At 45.1% G+C, this 22,215-nt stretch overlaps 1 protein-coding gene across 1 annotated transcript in view; it reads right to left on the bottom strand.

The window, feature by feature from the left end:
* Window positions 1-21,892, bottom strand: part of FRZB (frizzled related protein) — a 31,294-nt gene extending 9,402 nt beyond the window's left edge. The window contains exons 1-2 of the mRNA XM_055308174.1: window positions 21,376-21,892; window positions 14,322-14,369 (exon numbers count right to left, since the gene is read on the bottom strand). Of these exons, the coding sequence (XP_055164149.1) occupies window positions 14,322-14,369; window positions 21,376-21,859 (532 nt within the window). The 5' untranslated portion in view covers window positions 21,860-21,892. The remainder of the gene's footprint in view (window positions 1-14,321; window positions 14,370-21,375) is intronic.
* Between the last annotated feature and the right edge of the window lie 323 nt (window positions 21,893-22,215).

Genomic DNA, 22,215 nt, shown 5'->3' with positions numbered 1-22,215 from the left:
CCCACCCGCCGCCCTAAAGCTCCAGAAACCCCTCCGACAGCAGCCAGCGGCCTCCCCTGGGGTCCGGGGCGCGAGGCCTGTCTCCACCACACACAGCAGTGCCCTTGCTCTGCACGGGACTCCTGACACGCGTTTCGGGGGAAGAGATCTCGGACCCATCCCTACGCCAGCCTGGTGCTGGGTGCCCTGTGAAGACCAACGAGGACGCGCTTCTGGGCAAAACACCTGCATTTCCACTTGTGCAAGATGGAAAGCTCTCTCGCTCTCCTGCACGGCCGCTCTACTCTGCACCGAAATGTCACACGGGTTTGAACGAGATATTCTCTAACTAAAATAGAGTTGGCCGGACGTGTGAGGGGGTCGCAGGTTAGGACACTGATTCCACGGGTCCTCCGTGCTGCTGTGCTCACCACCGTGCTCACCACCCCGTGGCCACCGCCTGCCGCCAGCTGCTACCAGAACACGGCTGACCAGGCTCGGGCTGCTGGCCTGTATCCCCGTGACTCGCTCATGTCACCACGGGGAGCCTACACTGCTCACTGCCCTTCATGCCTTTCGCCCATTCTCTGACCAGTTTCTTATCTGTATTTACGGATCCATTTCTGCTTTTCTTTTGTTTGTTCATTTGTTTGGTTTTCTGATTCCACATATAAGTGAAATCATATGGTAGTTGTCTTTCTCAGAGTGATGTATTTCACTTAGCATCACACCCCCTGGGTCCATCCATGTTGTCATAAACGGCAAGATCTCAGGGTTTTTTTTTCGGCTGAGTAATATTCCTGTGTGTGTGTGTGTGTGTGTGTGTGTGTGTGTGTGTGTATACATGCACACACTACATCTTTATCCATTGATCTATCAATAGACGCTTAGGTTGCCTCCCTATCTGGCTGTTATGAATAATGCTGCAACAAAGGGGTGCATATGCTTTTCAAATTAGTGTATTTGTTTTCCTTGGGTAAATACCAGTAATGGAATTACTGGATCATACAGGGTTTCTATTTTTTTTTTCTTAAGTAAGCCCTATGCCCGATGTGGGGCTTAAACTCACAATCCTGAGATCAGGATTTGCATGCTATACTGACTGAGCCAGCCAGATGCCCCTCTATTTTTAATTTTTTGAGGAACCTCCATACTATTTCCCACCATGGTTGTACCAATTTACATTCCCATGAACAGTTCACGACGGTTCCTTTTGATGGAAAGATATTCTGGAGATGACACCATTTCTGAAGCTATAATTGCTATGGTCTTTGATTTCTAGATTATCCTCAGAGGGATTTGTGCTTCTCTATAATTTAAAAATAGATATTTGTCAAACATAATGTAGATAAATTATCGACATATTTGTAATTCTTTAGAAATTTGCTAATATGCTAATAAAAATTCTTGGCAGAACCATACCAAGTATCACTGGACTGAGTTGAATATGGGGTTGTTGCCATAGGACTCTGCTTGAAGCATAAACAAAGCGATTCCATAACCTTCCCAAGCAGAGATTTTTTAAAAATTAGATCATAAAGTGATGTAGAAAGATTTCAAATTAGTATTCACATACGATATATACACAATCACATATACAGAGCTGCACCATTTCTTGATAGCTAAGGAGCAAAGCAATTATATTCCTGGGACTAGATTTAACTTCTCTACGGCTCACTCATTTCTGCTAGCTTCAGAAGTGGCGACGCCCGGGCTCCCGGTGCATGGAGCCTGCTTCTCCCTCTGCCTGTGTCTCTGCCTTTCTCTCTCTGTGTGACTATCATAAATAAATAAAAATTAAAAAAATTAAAAAAAAAAAAAGAAGTGGCGACGCCATGCCATACACGTGACCCTGGCCATGCTTCTATCCCTCGCTTTTGCTATAAGCAAACATCTGCCTAGGTAAAGTAACTAGTAGCTCAATAAAATAGCTGACTCAAAGGAGAAGTGGAAATTTGTATCTACAAAGGGCTCAAGTAGGGGAGGACTTCCTTTCACTTATTTATGCTCACTCAAGTCAAACATAATCATACCAGTGTATTCATGAAAAATACATCTTAGATCGGTTCTTCTTCTAGAGTACATTTACTCACATCTACCTATATATCCCCAAAAGTCCAAGAACTAGGAAATTACAAAGAATCACAGAGGGATATGGTACACACATATTAGGTTTTTCATACCTGCCACCCTAAGTCAGATTATAACAGCCTCCTTTTTTCTTCTTCTATTCCTATGAATAGTTGATTCCTCGGACTTTGTACGGAGCCAGTAATACTACCATCATTTCTACTTTGATTTGCTAATAACTCTTCTAGTAGTCTTCCTCTCCCGGCTTCCCAAACTGCACAAAGGTTTTATTTTCTTTTATTTTTTCTTTTTTTATTTTTGCACAAAGGTTTTAAATTTTGGTTTCTACAGTGGCAAGATAAAATCTATTATTTACTGAGCTTTGCACAAAAACCCTTAGCGATTGATTTGCTTGCATTCCACTGCTGAGAAACAAAGGTTGTAAAGGAAATGCCTTGAGGTTTTTATCTAAGGAATATGAAAAAGTCACAGGAGCTGGACGTGACAAAGAATTCTTCAAACGAGGGGAAGGTTTTAGACGAACAATTCATTCACCTCACGTCCAGGATTGAAGAGAACGTCCGAGTTGCAGAAGAGCATCATCATCAACCTCATCATCCTACATCCCACAGGCGTCCGCAGGCCCTGGTCGGCCGCTCTCCCAGAATCAGTGGTTTCCCCCTCCTTGGCTAACCATAGTGAACACTGCTTCCCATCCTCATACAAACACGAGTTTATCACCCTCACACAAATATTCATTTGCAAAATTAACGTGCCTGAGCTCCAAAGAATCTGGTTTGCAATTCGGAGGAGATCCCCCCCGCCCCATGCACTGCAGGGCCTGAGCCTTAAACAGCCTCCTCAGTGATGAGGCACCTTACAAACATAGTTCAGAGAGGAAAGTAATCACAAACTTCTTTATTTGAAGTTTGGTTCAGAAAAATGGGCTCGTTTACTGAAAACACATAATGATGATAGTCTTCCTAAAGAGTCATATGGTGGGGCCCCTGGATGGCTCAGTGGTTGAGTGTCTCCCTGCAGCCCAGGGCGTGACCCTGGGGTCCTGGGTTTGAGTCCCGCATCGGGCTCCCCCCGCAGGGAGCCTGCTTCTCCCTCTGCCTGTATCTCTGCTTCTCTCGGTGTGTTTCTCATGAATAAATAAATAAAATCTTTTTAAAAAAATAGTCACATGGTTTCCTAAGAGCTAAAGAATTAGAAGTACCCAATACAACTATGAAATTCGATTACCAGTGGTCCTTCGCTACTTGATGGAATTCATTCAAGTTGATGCCTAATAAAGGTGACACTACTTTCTAACCTTGACCTTTCCTTGAAATGGACTACTGCTGGGTCTCATCCAGAGCCGGAGGACCCTAACGCACCTCCTTTGCCAGATTTCAAAACCCCTGTAGCTTTTCAGGTACCATAACTTTGGAATACTACTCTCTATGAATTAGTATTTTTCTGCTTTTTCTAGGAAGCAAACATCTTAGATCTGTGTGCAGGATCTATTGTCAGAAAGTACGTGGGGGTTAAAGAAAGTATAATTCTATTTGTTTTACAATTTCCAAAGTAATTATTTCAAGATTGACTCATTCTAATCAGATTAGAGTTTAAGTAATTTTAATTTGTACCAAATGTATTATATGTTTTATATCTTGGCATTCAACCCTAGGAGCCCACTTGCCCCCTTCCTTCCATTTGAAAAAAACATAGGAGCAAACCACAAGTTTTAAAACAGACATAAAAAAATATTTTTTACAATTTGAACGTCTATATTCTTAACTATGACTTCTTTATGGAGATCCAGATCTGTATTTCTCACCACCTATAAGGCATGTCCATAAGCGTGCCCTTAGGTAATTTTAGACATGTCCTTTATAGAACTACTGGGAGAATTAGAGGAGAGAAAACACATAAAATACTTATCACAGCACTTGGTATACCTCGTAACTATCAGATTTAATCAAGATTCACTGGGTTTTTTAATTCATTATATATAAAGACCATTTAATGGGTAAGAGAAGCACTATTTTTTCCAGGGTCCCTTGCCACCCACTGAACCGTTGTGCCCACCAAACTTAGGCAATCAGGCTTCTCAACGGTGCCAGATTCTGCTGTTTTGGTCCAGGTCGACCAAGCTCATTTCTGTCCCCATGTAAGGAGTCCCTTTGAATTGTCATGGACGTATTCCAAATTTGAAGGATCAAGCTTAGCAAGCCAAAATGATCACATATGTGACCATTCTCATACGTATTAAAATGTAAGAGAATATGACAAAGTGATTAAGGGCCCATGGGTCTGCCTCCCAGCTCCATGCCTTTCCCATCGTGTGACCCTGGGCCAGTTACCTTCGGCAAAGCCTAGGTCTAAACGACGACTGTCTACCGCCTAGGGTTATTGTTAAGAATTTAAAGAATAATTCACTTAAACAATTTGGCGCAAAGCCTATTAGTGAGTAAATCATTCACTGAACGTTGGCTCTTAGCAGGAGTCATACATAAACAAACCAAAAAGATCTGAAGATATTTTATGCAAATTCAAGAGCGGTTGATGACGCAGAAGAGACAATTTTTCTAACAGAAAATCATCTGCAAGTTGCTGTAAAAATTAAAGTTTAGACTTAAAAGTTCACATTTAAAGGTAAAAATCTACTAGATTTTTTTTTTCCTGGAGACAGAAACTTTTATATGTATTATACTTGGTTTTGGGGGGGAACTATATGGAAAAAGGTAGAATTTAGAAATCACACTGGTATTACGGTCCCACAAGGGAACGTTACTCCACAAAATATAATGATACCCAGAAATGGATACATCTCAGAAACATTAGCCCAAAACAAAAGTAGCCAGTCACAAAGGAATAGGTTCTATATGATTCCATTTACATGAATCTGAAGAACGGATACCAATGTAGGGTGACAAAAAACGACACCTGTGCTTGCCTCACAGTGGGGTGGGTGACTGGGCCCGGAGGGATTCTTAGGGGTGCTAGAAATGCTCTCTATTTTGATCACCGTGAGAGCCATGTAGGCGTACACAGTTGCCAAAATTCAATGTGGCACACGCTGCATTATGCCTTTTATTGTAAGTGAGTTATATATCGAGAAAGTGCCAGGAACATACAAATTCATGAGACATTCCTTTCATTTTTCCATAAACTGAAGTGTGCCACGGCTTAGCAGCTGTTCATTACATGTTTAGAAAAATATTTATTTCCCAATCGTATGCATAAGGCAAAGAATCTATTAGATTTCCTTTTGGATAAGAGCAGTATGTGCAGAAGGCGATGCAGCTGACTGGTGAACACAGGTAATGTAACAAGGCTTTATTTATTTTTTTTAATTTATTTATGATAGTCACACACAGAGAGAGAGAGAGAGAGAGGCAGAGACACAGGCAGAGGGAGAAGCAGGCTCCATGCACTGGGAGCCCGACGTGGGATTCGATCCCGGGTCTCCAGGATCGCGCCCCGGGCCAAAGGCAGGCGCCAAACCGCTGCGCCACCCAGGGATCCCTGTAACAAGGCTTTAAAAAGCAAAAATAACCCTTGCTCAGTTTAGCCTACAAAACAAACCTCAAATGTTGTAATAAAGGTCTCTATTCATAGTAATTTGTACTTTGTAAAAGGGAACTGTTTAAGATTGAGGGGATTAAAAAAATTTAAAAAAATAAAATAAAATAAAAAGCTTGAGGGGATTAACCCTGTATTAATAAGAAAAGGAAATTTAGCGTATTCCTTTAGGATTTATGCCTTCAGAAATTTTTAAATAAACTGTTCCCCACAACACTTCTGGATCTAAGAATCATTGGGGATGCACAAAATATGGGTAGTCCATGAGATCTGTCCACTTTCTCCCGTGAGACTGGAAGTGTTATGGGGGAGCCTGATTCCCCCTCTCCCTCAGCCCCTTTCCCTGCTCCCTCTCCCCCTCCAGCACTCTCTCTCAAATAAATAAACAAAATCTTTTTTTAAAAAAAGATCATCAGCCATCTATCTACCTCCCCCCAGCCCCCCAGGGGTGCAGGGAGCCCTTTTCCCTCACTCCCTCTCCCCATGTCCTGGCCTTGGGGAGGCCTGGTAGGAGGAAGTGGCCCTTCTAAGGGCCAGTGAGGGGGAGGGACCAACAAACTGAAGTTTCAATCCTGGGGACCTGAGAAAACAATGGTGCCACACATTTAAAAAAGAAAGTTGCCAGGAGGAAATCTGCGATACAAAGAGAGCCTTAATTATTAACGAGGCTGTATCTGAGGTCCAGGGTGACTCAGGGAGAGGTGTTTATCCAAGGAGTACTGCGGGCTCTGCCCCTGACAGAGATAAGACCCGGGGTCGGGGAGTCAGGGGAGGGAGAGCTGAGCCCCTGTGGCTGGGTGCTCCAAGGGGAAGAAGCCCCCAGAAGGCGGGAGGAGCAGAGGCCTGCACTGGCTGGGGGGCTGGGAGGCAGGGGAAGCTCTGGCACAATTTGGCAAACAGCTCAAAGAGGAGAATGCTTAGGAATAAAAATGAGTCAAGTGTCAAAGAATTTTTTTTTAAAAAAAGCGCCTCTACTTGGAAGCTACTGTGAATTTATAAACAGACCACTTTTTAATCCATCCTAATTTTTTCCCAATAAAGGGCAGGCGTTGCACCCAAGTTAATTTAGCTGCTAGAATCAGTACACATGTGCACCCAAAGCAAAAAAAAAAAAAAAAAAAAAAAACAACTAAATTCCTTCCCCAAATTAGGAGGAAGCCAAAGGGGAGGAAAGAAGTTTGGAGAAGGAGAGAGAGAGTGAATCTATACTACCCAAGCAGGGCATAGGCCACCCCAAGAGGGGGGAGCTGGGACCGGCCTGGCAGGTGCAGGCACTCAGCAGCGGCCACTCAGCCACCCAGGGGAGCTTCTCTGAAGCACCCCTGAACCGGCAGGGAGAGGCCAGCCGAAACCTGGTGAGTGCCCACCTTACCCTGGGGACGCTGCTGATGTCTCCCGGATTTGAATATGTATCAGAAGGAAACCAAGAGTCAGTACAGTCTGATTTTATATCTTTGGAAACCAACCAGTAAAGTAATTCGGTTATGCTTATGTCAATTAGCTCGTGTCGGAATTTGCCAGCGCTATCCCCCACCCCCCCCACCCCCCCCACCCCCCGGAAACTTTGTGTTTTTCAAATATAGGAATTCATAAACCGGTCACCATCACAAAGTGGGGAACTGAGAGAATTCTTTCAATACAAAATAGATCTTTTCATTGCATCCCTGGAGCACCTGCCTTAATCTTCGGTGTTGATCTGACAGACCAAATGACTCAGTGGAATAAAACTAGAACTGTTTTTCCCCAAATTCCACGTTATGGAAACTAGAAGTGATGCACCCCTTAGTGGGAGAGTGGGTTTACAAAGTAAAATATACTCACAGATTGGAAGCTGTTCAGTCATTAGCTCAAAAAAAAAAAAAAAAAAAAAAAGAAGGAAGGGAGGTAAGAAAAGAAAAAAATTATGAAGCTTCTAGGCAAAGAATAACTTAACTGGAATAAAAGAATTTCTTTTCCAAATTCCAGCAGAAACAGCTTAACACTTTTGAAAGTGGGGACATGTGGGTGACAGTGTTTTTGTATCTTCCTCATTCCTTGTTTCGTCAACCTCGGCTGCTCCATTTTTCCAAGGCATGAATTTCTGCGTGTGAATAATTTATATTTTCTTTGCAGAACATGTGAATATGCCAGTGCATTTTTTTTTTTACAAGCAGAATGAGCTTGGTTTTGCCTGTTAGTTAGTTTGTTTTCATGGTTCCCATTATACCAGGGAACAGGAAAACATTGGTAAAAGAGGAACAGTCAACCCTAAACCCAGGAAACTACGTTCATTCCAGGTAGTTTTACACACTGAACTATTTTCGTATATTATTTATAGTATTGTTGATGCCATCTTCTTCCGTTTACACACTGAAGGGCTGTATTATTCTAACCATAACTTCTGGACAATTTGATAGCACACGCATGCAGTTGCCAAAAATGGTGACTTAGCCAACTGTACTATACAAATGAGCCTTGTGGTTTGTTTTGATCAAATATAAAGTAGGGGTGATCATTAAAATAGAACCATCGCTGGACACCAATGATTTCCAGGTGATTTTATGACACTCCAAGAACATTCTCAACTGTATCAAGAAGGTAATGAAATCATTCTAAATAAATCATTTTCATTCACTTACGTTTTTCACAGATAAATGTTTGTAGGGCAACTCTGGCAGACATGGCCTCCGGTTGAACCCCTGTCACTCTTAACAATATTCATTGGAAATCAACGGTGAAAACTGCTGCAGTCTAATGAAAATTGGTATTTCAAACTTATTTACAACTCCATAAAAGAAAAGTTCCACTTCCACATATAAGACACCTTACAAGGCAGAGGCACCTGAGTGCATTGACTCTGGATGTTGGCTCAGGTCACGATCTCAGGTCATTTCAATGGAATGATTCTTGTAGAGGATGAACAAGTAAATGAACAATTAAAGTGATTCTCTTGATATTAGTAGTTTGTTTAATTTAGCATTAATAGTTTCAAGGTATGTGATTCTTAGAAAGAAAAAAAATGGTATTTTTCCCCTCTAAGTTTCTGTTTTCCCTTGACTTTGGAGAGAAGTATGGAGTTAATGGTATTTAACAAGGTCAGGAGAAAAGTCAAAATTCAAAGCTGATTTTTGATTAGTTACTACAAATAAAACCAGATTGACTACTTTCCACTGGGAAATCTTCTCATTCTTAGATCTTCCCTTAAGCCCTCCCACCACCAGCATCTTCTCCAGCCTCTATATGACCTAATTCCTCCTGCTTTTCTTCCATTAAATATTTTTATTTGGACAGGGATTCAACACATCGAAAGACAACTAAAGCTGGGTTTTTTGGGTTTCTTTCTTTCTTTCTTTCTTTCTTTCTTTCTTTCTTTCTTTCTTTCTTTCTTTCTTTCTTTCTTTTGGAAGTGCAACCGTTATTTGTTGTTTCTACTTTGAATGGCAGGTGCTGAGAACTCAAGGAGCTATGAAGAAGGAATGGATGTGTGGACTGTGGAGGCAAAGTCAGCAATGAAAGCAAATGTAGAAAGGAACTTCCCACTAATCTCAAGGCCGTAGAGGGGAAGGACTCTCTCTCTCTCTCTCTCTCTCTCTCTCTCTCTCTATCAATCAATCTTAAAGAAAAAAAGACACCTTACAAGGCAGGACACAGGAACGTGAAATGAAAAGGTATATAGTAATTAATTGTAGTTATAACATTCTTATAAGAGCAAATACAGCATTAATCATAGAAATAAAAACTAAAAATGACCTAAATATTCCAAGAACATTAGAATAACATGTGGAATATTCATATGATGAAATACTATACAGCACTGAAAATTCAGAAGAACTACTATACACAGGGTAATGAAGAGCAAAGGAAGGCACACCCTATATATATGTTCACAAAAGATCAAAATTAATAGATGCTATTGGAATTTCTGCTAGTAGTTACCCTTGGAGAAAAAGGATGGAAGCAGTGATTTGGAAGAGGTACAAGGAGGCTTCTGGAGTGCTGTCACGGTATGTATCTTGATCTGTGTGGTGGTTACACAAGAATGTTTACTTTGTAACAAGTCACTGAGCTACGTGCTTATGACATGTTTTTTGCACGTATGTCATACTTTATTTGAATGCTTATTTTAGGAAAGACGGAGTAACTAGATGCCACCATGTCTCTCCCCCTGAACACAGCTACAGAATACGTGAAGCAACTACTTAAGGACTCGGCTAGTAAATAGTAGCAGGAGATTGGGGAAGAAGACTAATACTATCAAAGTGGCAATAGGTTCATCAATTTTTCCCCCTCTGGTCTCCTCAGGCCTAGTTTCAACACAGCCCATAGCCTGTAAGTGGGCATGATGCAGCAGAGTCCTTCAGGAGAGGCCCTCTAGCTAAGAATCAAAAGCAGGTGGGACGCCTGGGGGGGCTCAGCAGTTGAGTATCTGCCTTCGGCTCAGGTCATGATCCCAGGGTCCTGAAATCGAGTCCCACATTGGGCTCCCTGCGAAAAATCTGCTTCTCCCTCTGCCAATGTCTCTGCCTCTCTCTCTCTGTCTCTCATGAATAAATAAATAAAATCTAAAAAAAAAAAAAAAGAATCAAAAGTAGGAAAAGTGTCTTCTAACACCCCATTCTCTTGTATTCCAGCCCTCAAGCAATCCTGGGGCAGTGCTGACAACAGCTGCACCAAGGGAAGCCCTCAGAATCCTAAACTGCTGATGTTGGAGAACCTTCTCTTCTGATTAGATATGTAGTATCAAGAGATTGGGGCAAAAAAAAAAAAAAAATGAGATTGGGGCAAAGTTCCATTGCTTTGTCCTCCCACCATCTGGCCTCAGATGCAGTCAGTCACAGAGTGGGATAAGTAAAGCTCCAGCTTTCCAGCCAAAGGACCAAAAAGAAGAGCCCCGAAGGAACTGAAAAGTACTGAGAAGACCACAGAGAGGGAAGAACTTAGAAATAAAAAATCCATAAAATTGTTTATGAACTGGTAGGTTCACCCCTGGGTATATATGAATCTGACACGAAACAGTATACTATAGACTTTGAAAACTTAAACCATGCGGTAGGTCACTGCCCTGATCTCACACTGGCCACTGGGCAGGATACACATGGGATGGACCTGAAAGGCATTGCAAAGAGTGAGAATGGAACTGGTACTGAAATCACAATTCACAGAAGACAAGTCAGAATTTGCTGCTTTAACCCAGCAAGATCAACTCCTGCTAAAACAAAAATATCAACATTCTTCATAGAACTTTAAATAAGACTCAAATTTCTTAGAACATAATAATCAAAATGACCAGGATGCAATAAATTACTCTGCATATGAAGAACTAGAAAAATCTCAGAATGTATGGGGAAAAGAAATCAGATGACACAAATGTTAAAGTTATGCAACAATAATTTCAAGGTAGCTTTTATAAAATTCTCCAAAAAGTAATAGTGAAAACTCTTGAAATGAATGGAAAGATAGAAAGTCTCAACAAAGAAATACAAGATACAAAGAAGAACCAAGTGGAAATTTTGAATGTTGAAAACTCCAATAACTGAAATTAAAAATTCACTGGATGGGCTCAATAGCAGAACAGACATGATCAAGGAAAGAGTCAATGAACTTGAAAACAGACCAAGAGAAATTACCTAATCTGAACAAACAGAAAAGGTTGGGGAGGGAAATGAACAGAGCCTCTGAGACTTGTGAGACAACAACAAAAGCTCTACCATTCACATCATCATAGACTTGGAAATAGAAGAGAATGTGCTATAAAAATAAGTATTTGAAGAAATGGTTGCCGAAAGCTTCCCAAATTTGACAAATGCTAAAACTTACAGATTCAAAAAACACAGTTAACCCTAAACAGGATAATCCCAATAGAAACCAAATGTCCAGACATAGCACAACCCAACTGCTAAAAACTAAAGACCAAGAAAAAGTCTTAAAAGCAACCGGAGAAAACGGATGCATTATATACAGGGAACAATGATTCGAATGACTCCCAATTTCCCATGAGAAACACTGAGGACAGAAGTAAGTGGAATAACTTTTTAAAGCACTGGATGAACTAGCCAACCCAAAAGTCTATATCCAGTGAAAAATGTCCTTCAGGAATGAAGGTGAAAGACACTTTCAGAGAAAGGAAAACTAAGAGAATTATTGCCACCAGAACTGCTCTAAAAGAAGTGTTAAAGGATGCTCCTCAGGCAGAAGGAATACTAGAAAATGGGGAAAACAACAGAAATTAAAAACATCTGGGTAAACACAGTAAGCTATTCTCCTATTGAGTTGCTTAAAACATTTTTAAAGTCAGGGCACCCGGCTGACTCCGCCAGGTAAGCATCCAACTCTTGGTTTTGGTCAGGTCACTATCTCAGGGTCATGAAATCAAGCCATGCAATGGGCTCCATGCTCAACTCGGAGTCTGCGTGAGATTCGGTCTCTCCCTCTCCCTCTGCCCCTCCCCCTCCCACCTTTTCTCTCTCTCTCTCTCTCTCTCTCTCTCTCTCTCTCTCTCTTTCAAAATAAATAAATAAATATTTTTAAAAAACATTTTTAATGTCTGGAAAAAATACAACTATATATACTCTCATGATATATATACACACCTTGTGAATATATATATAACACAAAGATATATGTGTGCGTGTGTGTGAAAGACATTCACCTAATCCAAAATAAATTAGGAAATACAAAACAGGAATGAAAAGAGAAGGAACAAACAGAAAACAAATAATAAAATGGTAGATCTAAATACAAATATATCAATAATCACATTGATGTAAATGGTCTCAACACATTGATCAAAAGATAACGATTGGTAAAAAAAAAAAAAAAAAGATAACGATGGTAAAATGGACAAAGAAATCAATACCTACCAAAAAATGATCCAATTATTCCAGGTCTACAAGAAATTTACTTGAAACATAATAATACAGGTATGTTAAAATAAAAAGATAAAGACATAAGACATACCTTGCAAACGCTGATCAAAAGAAGATTGAAGTAGCTATATTTATACCAAGGAATAAGACTTTAGAGCAGAGGAAATTACAGAGATAAAGAGGGACATTACATGACAAAGGGTCGATTCCCTAATCAGACATAAAAATACTAACTGTGAATGCACCAAACAACAGAGTTTCAGAATACATGAACCAAAACTGACAGCCCTGAAAAGAAAATAGAAAAGGCTACAATATTAGGAGACTTAAACATTCATCTCAAAGTGATCAAGTGATCAATAGATCTCGTACACAGAAAATGGGCAACAATATAAAAGTACTAAACAACAGTATTAACTAATCTAATTGACATTATAGAACATTCCAGCCAACAACTGCAGAATATATGTATTCTTTTCCTGAAGGCAAATAAAACATTCACCAAGATAAATCATATCCTGGGTCATAAAATAAACCTTAACAAATTTAAAAGAATCAAGATTATACAAAGTATGTTCTCTAGGGTAATTAGAATAAAATATAACAACATAAAGGAAAGAGAAAAATCTCCAAACAGCAGCAAATTTAATAGTACAATCCTCAGTAATTCAAGAGCCAAAAATGTAATCTCAAGGGAAATTGTAAAATATTTTAAGGTGAAGAAAAATTAAAATAAAACCTATCAAACCTTGTGAGAAGCAAATAAAGCCATCCTTAGCTGGATACTTATAGCATTAAATTACTATAGTAGAAAAGAAGAAAAGTCTCAACTCATAATCTAAACTTCTGTAAGGGGGAAAAAATCCTACACAAGCAGAGGAAAGAAATACTGATGAGCAGAAACCAATAAATTTGAAAACAGAGAAAATCGATGAAACAAAAAAAATGGTTCTTTATAGCCAGGATACGGCACTACCTTGAGGGGTGTGAACTAGCACTCCACAGCTATCAAAATAGCTAAGATTTAAAAAATAAAAACCTTAAAATACTACAGGCCAGACGATGCACAACAACTCGAACTCTGAGACATCCCAAGTGTAAAATGGAACAGCCATTTTGGAAACAGTTTCACCGTTTTTTTTACAAAATTAAGCACACCCTGACCATATAGCCCCAGTAATTCTATTCCTACTTACCCTAGAGAAATGAACAGGTTTATTCGAACACCTTTATGCCAATGCTTATAGTGGATCTACCCATGACTGACCAAAACTAGAAACAGCCCGATAATCCTCCAAGGCCTGAATCGCTAAACAAACGGTAGTAGACTCAAGCAATGAAATCTTTAGCAATTACGAGTCCATAGTGCCACATGCAGCACCAACTTGGATGAAGCTCAAGGCATTATGACAAGTGAAATAAGCCAATCTCAAAAGGTTACAGACCCCACCATTCCATGTATAAGATCGTCTCAAAAAGACAAAGCTAGAGCGGAGGAGGGATCAGTGATCACCAGCGGTTAAGGGGGGCAGAAGCTTGTAATGATGAAGAGACACCATGAGCAAGTTTCTTCTGAGGGGATATGATAGTTCTGTATCTTTACTGTGGTGGCTGTTACGGACATCTATTCCTGCATTAAAACCCACAGAACTCACAAAATCCACACAATTTTTGATGACCAAGAGAAAACATCAATGTTAGTAAATGCTAATGTTTTAAATAAAATATGAGTGATTTTTTTAAGTTTACTTTTAAAACGTAGGGCACAAATGTACCCAAATGAGACTTGAGTAGATAGGTCACGAAGGCTCATGTGAACACAAACGAAAAGTAGGAAGGTACTGGTATACTCACCACTGCTGGTCCCTCTACAGTTTCCGTTACTAGAATCCATAGGAAAATCTGAAAGGTGATAGAATAAGCAATTACCATTTATTCGTTATTATTTCAAGAATTCCCGTATAAAAGTCTAATTCAGTCATGAGTTTAATTTGGGTAAAAAACCGAGGTGCCTCAAGGAAGTTGATTCTTATCAGTGACATGAGCTTGGTTCTCTGTTACTCACAGGTCATGTAAGGACAACCGTCGGTTCTCTTGTGTGATTAAAGGATGACACACTCTCTGGAATCCTCACCGACTACACATAAAATTTCAGGATTTAAGAAGTTTTGGGGGTCTCACGAAATTTCTGACACGATGAGGTCCACGCACATATTAAGTCCTCACCCAACACCCAAAAGCAGCAAACGCATCTCTTCAACAAATAGACGCCTCATGCGTTCCTAGCATGTAGTTAGATTCTTAGGGCCTAAGGAAAATACCCAGAACACATTCTCATGCCCTTTGTTGCCTGTAAACTAAACCGTCCCTCAGCAGAAAGGAAGCACATCATGCTGGGACCGCTCAAGCCAGCGCGATTAACGGACGTGGCAACGAGACTAAGAGTATAAAGCTCTTCTGTGTTCCAGCTAAGAAAGCAGCCTCCGGTGACTGAGCGCCTCGGCAAGACACCATGCTGAGACCTGCTGCCCCTAGCAATATAGTATTTTATTTTATTTTATTTTATTTTATTTTATTTTATTTTACTATTTTAAGTCAATTAATTAACATACTATGTATTTCTTGGGCCAGAGGTAGAGTTCAGTGATTCCTCTAGTTATAGATTCTTATGGACACTTCAACTCCATACTCCTACGCAAGCTTTAATTTTGCATTAACGCTTCATGTTATAGGAGTTATCACTGATCCTAAAAGGAAATACCATCCTTTCTCTGTCCTTTTTCTTCATAGGATGTATCATGATTAAAAAGGAATGGTTAAAAACCATTTTAGGACAACAGCACTCAAAATTACAATTAGTGAATTATTCTCTCAGGCTTGGGAATCATCATCCGGTTTGTTTGTTTGTTTGTTTGTTTTTTCAATTTTCAAAGAAATTCCTTAGCTGTTATTCTTCTGGTATTTAAAAAGCTATATACAAGGAAAGACAGTAACCACCAGGCAACACATACTTGATTCTAAAACGTGAGGTTCAACTCAGTCATATACTATTAATTTAATGACTTTCATTCTATTCAAAGACTTTCTTCATGATAAATGAAGTGTTAGAGTAACATGCCAATGGTTTTATTCCTGAAAAAGTCCAATAATCATGGTAACACACATACGATCTATACAAAAATGATCTCTCTGGGGGCGTCTGGGTGGCTCAGTCAGTTAAGCGTCCGTCTCTTGATTTCGGCTCAGGTGATGATCTCAGGGTCCTGGGATCCAGCCCTGCCTCCGGGCTCCACACTCGGCGAGGAGTCTGCTGGAGATTCTCTCCCTCCATTTGCCCCTGCCCCACTCGCACATGTGCACGCGCACACTCTCTCTCTCAAATACATTTTTTTTAAATGAGCTCTCTGTAAGTGAAGAAATTATATTAATCCACGTGTAAAATAACTGTTAAGTCCTGAAATGTTGAAATAAAAATGAAAAATAAATCTCTTCTCCCGGGGGAAAGAAAACTCTTGATATAGCTGAACCTAGGAAAATGGTTTTCTTCTCTCATTCTTAGTCACAGGAAGATATTTCTGTTTATAAAAGCATTTAGGTATCCGTTGTTAGAATTTTAAGAGAAAAAAAAAGTTTTCTGATCATAAATCATCCAAAAAAAGTTGTTTTCAGAAAGTTGAACTTAGGCATTCCGACAAAGTCATCTTAAGTGAAAATTATTCGTAGGCATTATTGGGTTTTATGCCCCAAAGATTTCTAGGAGGAGTCACAGAAGTTTCCAGAATAGTCCCAAAGCTGCTGGTGAAGGTCAGGTAGCGGGGGCAGGTTCCAAATAGAAAGTATCATGTGTCACAAGTATGGACAGAGATTGCCGCTCTGACCGAGGGCCCCCAAGCCCTGCAGCGAGGCTAACGCAGAGGGGAGCTGCAGCCAGAGAGGCGGGGGAGAGGCCCGTGCAGGCCGGGCCCAGGCACCGCCGATGTCAGCAGCACACCCTCTGCACAGAGGGCATCGGGCTGTGGGCAGCAAGCCGTTACTGCCCTGGACCCATGACCCGGGGGACCCACTGGAGGCCCAAGCTGAATGAGCTGCAGTGGAGAAGGAAGGAAACTGGATTCAGAGCAGGTTCAGGGACACTTGAACGCGGGGGTACAACTAGGGGCTGCCGTTGGCTCGGGGCCTGACCTCGGGGCTCTGGGCTCGAGCCCCACGTGGGCTCCCTGCTCTGCGGGGAGCCTGCCCCTCCCCCTGCTCCTGCTCCTTCTCCCAAAGAAATAAAATCTTAAATAACATAAAAGGGGGAGGTGCTAGAATCAGGGTGGCTCTGGGGCCTGGAGCCAACACAGAAGGAAGCATTGGCCGACGCGGGGAAGGAGACGAGAGTTCACTCCGAGGCGCTGCCCCTGAGGTCTGGGGGTCGGACGGGGGCCTGGGACCTACTCGGTCCTCCCCAAGGGGCAGCACGTACCTGTCGTGTCCTGGAACACCTGCCCCCGGCCGCCTCGGAGCTCTCAGGCTACGTGTACGGGGGCTTCAAGCGACAATGCCCAGAACCTGATCCTTTAACTGCAGCCTAAGAGCCAGTGACAGATTCTTCATCTTAAGTTACATTACGAGTCCCTTCCTTCTTCAGGAGACACGAAGCGTGGCAGAGGGTGGCGGAGGGTGGCCTCTGCTGGACCGCCTGTCCCCGAGCTGGCCTTGCTCTCCTTCCCACGGGCAGCACAGCCAGCAGGCGGTCACAGGGCCAGGCTGCCCCCCCAGCAGCAGGGGGACGGGGTGCCGCTGCCCTGCGGGTTGCTGCAGCTGATCCCGCTCCTGCCAGGACACCGGTGGCCCAGCAGGCTGCTGTCGCTAACTCCCACGCCGTCCTGCTCTGCCATTTACCAGCGCTTCTCGGGCGAGGCGCCTCTGTCCTCCTCCGTCCTCCTCTTGCCAACGTCACTCTCCACCGACTCGCTCAGGGCCTCAGGGCCACGCGAAGCCGGAGTTCCAGTGGAGGGCCTCCCGCTCTAAACCCGTGAAACTGCACACAGGAGACCAGTTCTGGACTAGTCACGTCCGTGTGTCCGTCCTTCTATTCACCTACTGGAAGGGGAAAGGCCCAGCACAGCTTAGTTTTGCTACTTATCGCAACAACTACTTGGAAATTTGGCAGGAATGAGATAAACAGGGACACCTGGGTGGCTCAGTGGTTGAGTGTCTGCCTTCAGCTCAGGTCGTGACCCCGGAGTCCCTGGATCGAGTCCCACATCGGGCTCCCCACAGGGAGCCTGCTTCTCCCTCTGCCTGTGTCTCTGCCTCTCTCTCTCTGGGTCTCTCATGAATAAATAAATTAAATTTAAAAAAAAAGTAATGAGATAAAAAATGAATTCTTAAAATAAGGCTTGGGGCCTACACAAGATTCTATGCCCACTGCGCAGGTCAGCCTCGGCCCTCGGAGACCCGCGTCCCTGGGCCACCAGAGCGCCCCGCAGTGTCTCCCGTGAGGAGGGACCACAGCACCGTGCTCTCTCCGCCTGAGTCGGAAGTCTCCACTTGTCCTTCCCATTCCATTCTCCGGCCATCGCACTACGTCATTCTGCCTTCTTGGTATTTGGCCCCTCAAATATCTGTAGACCAGGGTGAAGGAAAAGGCGGCCTGTTCCGGGAGCGTGGAGGAGTGACCCCACGGTGGCCCAGCAGGCAGGACGGGCCCGGAGGACTGTGTCAAGCAAGGGCCGGGGTGACAGACTGACAGCGGCCCGGAAACCGGCGCTGCCCGAGCCCAGGGCCGGGAGCAGCGGCTGCTCATGTCAGACCATGCGTGTTCTTGGATCCTTGCTCTCTGCGCTTCCCAGACACGCCGCTTGTCACCAGCAGACGCCCATCAGGCTCATTCTCTCCTCCTTCCTGCTGCTCCCCAAGGGACTCGATCTGGTGCCTGAGATCCGGGTCAATCACGCAAAATGAAACCTGAAGCTCATGGGTTCAGCAGGAAGATCCGCTTTCCCAATGGGCCGGGGGTGAAGCTTGCGTTCCAGAGCCGAAGTGACAAAAGCTCCAGGCTGCATCCGCACTGGCCAGGGGACCATTTCAAAAAAGAAAAACCTCATTTTGGGATCCCTGCGTGGCTCAGCGGTTTAACACCTGCCTTCGGCCCAGAGCGTGATCCTGGAGACCCGGGATCAAGTCCCGACATGGAGCCTGCTTCTCCCTCTGCCTGTGTCTCTGCCTCTCTCTGTGTCTCTCTCATGAATAAATAAATAAAATCTTAAAAAAAAAAAAACTCATCTTGATGGAAGGACGGTAATCAGGGCAAAACAGCAAAGCAGCAGCACAATCTGTCAGGGCCCGCGCCCCAGGGACCAGGCTGCTTCATCTCATCTCCCAGGCCCCACACAGTCCGAAGACTTTAGCTCACACAGGTTACAGAAGTTCCCCAAAATAACACCTGAGAGGGGTCCAGACTGAGCACCTGGTCTGCGGGCTCCGAGCCCACACCCTGCTCGCCCCCCCATCCTCGAGAGGGGACCAGGGGTCTGAACGGAGGACGTGAATCCTCGGATGCAGCAGCTGCAGGAAGCCCCAACCCCGTGATAAATATACAATGTGGACAGAGAACAAATTCCACGTAAATTTGTCCATAATAGTCAGGATGTGAGCTTTTTTTTTATTTTTCTTTTTTAAATGTACCCTGGCCCTTAGTATTTCGAAAGCAAAGAGTAGTTTGAAGCACTGATCCGTTTCTGTAAGACTTTGCTTTGTAAACGGGCCTAGACTCGTTTGTGGGATCATACTGTGCTAGGAAGGAACAGATCCCTGAACGCTAGGATTTGAAAGTCCTCTTGGCATTGAAGGAATGCGAAGGGTGGCCCCTTTTATTCAGGGAGACCTCATTTTCATATTCGGAGGCCGGATTCTAATCCTAAAACATAAGCAATTCTGTTTATACCTAAAGGAAGAGGCGGGGGAGTGCTTCGGGAACTATCATCTCCCACTGAACCAAAGAGTATATTGCATCGTAAATTAAACCGGCCACATATGGTAGTGACTAAGTAACTCCAGGTGCCTGACAGTTTGACCCAGGACAGGGAATGCAATTTTTAGCAAGCTGGCCTCGGAAGCCAGGAGACCCTTCGGTTGGAATCCAGCTCTCCATTCCCCTCCCCACCCCTCCTGCCACCAGGCTCTCTGATTCACACTGAAGGTTGTGGTAAAAAAGGGAGACGGTCATAAAAATATGGTTCCAACTGCCACCTAAGCCTACTTATTTTTCTAGCAAGGTTGCTGTCAACAAAGCGGATATTATGGCATTTTAAAGCAGCTCAGAAACCAGGTCCCACATACTGACAAATTGTTTCCATGCATGGCCTATTTGAGGGCTTCAATGAGGCAATTGTTCTGCATCTGGTCCCCAATGATAGGTAACTCGGGGACACTTAAGGAAACTGCTTCCCAACCATATTGACCATGGCTTTTGAGAGCTGTTAACCTTGCCAAACCTCGCTCGTCTGAGGTCCAGGTCCGTCTCCAAGAAAGGTTTCAGAACAAGTCTTTTCCTTTAAGGGGAGGAAAGCTATTCAGAGTGAACCATTGCCACCCCATTCCTAGTCACTGGCCAGAGGGAAGCGCCTGCATCTAACTGATTCTAAGTGCCTGGCAAAGCAGGGCAGCGACTGAGCAGGCTCTTCCAGAATCTGCACAGCCTGTGACTTTACTGAGTACAAAGGCTCAAGAGTGTTCCTTTAGCCCAGAGAAATACATTCCTCCCCGCTTAGAGCACACAGCCCGTTCTGGGCTCTTGATTAAAAGCAGCAAAACAACAGGTATTTAGAAGCCCGACTCACTGAGCAAGGCAATGACGGAAAAGGTTCTGGAATCTTTCTGTTCCTGGGTTTGCAGTACTTTTTGCCTCTTTGCTCACTGTATGTTGAGCGGGTCAGCGTGCACAGAAAGCAGTTTTTCCCCATCAATTCTCTGACAGCCAAGAACCATCCCTTAGAAATGAACTAAGGGTGTGAGCACAGGCTGAGCAACTTGAGAAGCAGATGAAGTGGGGGGGGGAGGTGCCCAGGAAATGAACAGAGGAGGCAATCAAGTCATCACATCTAATAAGAGAGTTCCTCCCCAGATGGGATGAAAGAAGACCAACCACCAACCATAAATATATCCATATATGAAATTATATGAAGGGTGCAAGTTGAGTTGAGGGGTCCTACGCGGGAGGGGTACAGAGTGAGAATTCAATGAACCATCATGAGCTGGGTTTCGCTGGGGTCTTCAAAGGCACGACTGTCATGAGACCAGTTGTGAGAAAACCACCTGTGACTGATTCCATTAACTGTCGGAGAGCAGGCAAGCTGGGGGGGGGGGGCAGGGGAACACCCTGAGGGACACGGGGGTGATGCACACGCAGAACAAAGGGCATGAGATGAGGTGTTTGGGTAGGGTCTGCAGAGCACAACAGCGGGCTGTGGAGCTTGGGGGGCGATTAAAATGCCCTTGCACGGGTGAATGGTGCCAGCTGCCTTGAGGATAACCCCTTTCACCCCTGTGCCCTCCACAAAAGGGCTGCAGGCGTGCGGCATGTGGAGGGGGCCCAGCAGCTTCCCAGACACCCGGGGCTGGAATGCAGGAACAATCTATCCCATAGAGAGGAGGGCGGATTTAGGGTGAAGGTAATTGCTCACACTGGACTGCGAGCAAACATGCCACTGACATCCGAGGCTGGAGCGAGGTCCCTGGAACCACGCAGGCTTTCCCAATGGCTAGAAGGGGGGGGGGGGCGCGCAGTCTGAGCCTGCAGCTGGAGACCCTGCAGCCGCGGGGGAGGCGGGGGGGGGGGCGCACGCGGTGCCCCCAGGAGCCACCCATGGGGAGGCGATCCCCGCGCTGAGGCCCCGGGTGGGGGTGGGGGTGGGGGGCTCACCCGCTCCGTCCGCGGTGACGATGGCCTCGGGCGAGATGCACACGCCGCGGTCGTACACCGGCAGCTCGTCGCAGGCCAGGCTCTCGGGCCACGCGTGGCGGTACTTGATGAGGATGGGCTCGCAGCCCTGCCGGGCGCGCTCGCACACGGACTTGCAGGGCTTGATGGGCTCGTGCTGGAAGTCGATGGTGCAGATGGGCGCGTACATGGCGCAGAGGAAGAAGAGCAGGTCGGGGCTGCAGTGCGTGCCCAGCAGCCCCTCGAACTGCTCGATGGCCAGGATGGCGTTGGCCTGGGTGCTGTGGTGCAGGTGGTTGGGCATCTTGGTCATGTTCCAGGGCAGGGCCTGGCACAGCGGGATGCGCACCGGCTCGCAGGCTGCAGCCCGAGCTCCGGGCGCCCAGAGCAGGCTCGGCGCGGCCAGGGCGAGCAGGCCGGCGCGCAGCAGCAGCAGCAGCCGCCCTCCGGGGCCGCCGCGCGCCATGGTCCCCGCGGGCCGCCGCGCCCGCCCGCCCGGCCCCCGCCTCGGCCCCGGCCCCGGCCCCCGGGCTCCTCCCGCCGCCCGCCCCGACGGCCCCCGACCCCGCGCCCCGACCCCGCGCCCCGAGGGCTGCGCCGCTGCTCGGCCCGGGACCCCTGGGACCCTCCGCGGGGGCGGCCGTGGGCCGAGCGGGGTCCGGGCCCGGGAGGCGACCGCAGGCGAGACCCGACTCCGCCGAGGCCGCGGGCGCCCCGGACCGTCGCGTCCCCGGATCCGGCTAAGGAGCCACCCGGGGCCGGAGCTCACCCGCGGGCCGGGCCGGGGCGGGGCGGGGCGGGGCTCCACGTGGGGGACGGGGG

The sequence above is a fragment of the Nyctereutes procyonoides genome, unplaced genomic scaffold (genome assembly GCF_905146905.1).
Source record: "Nyctereutes procyonoides isolate TBG_1078 unplaced genomic scaffold, NYPRO_anot_genome, whole genome shotgun sequence".
Taxonomy (NCBI): Eukaryota; Metazoa; Chordata; class Mammalia; order Carnivora; family Canidae; genus Nyctereutes; species Nyctereutes procyonoides.
Note: the sequence above shows the minus strand (reverse complement) of the source record. Positions and strands in the feature narration are given on the sequence as shown.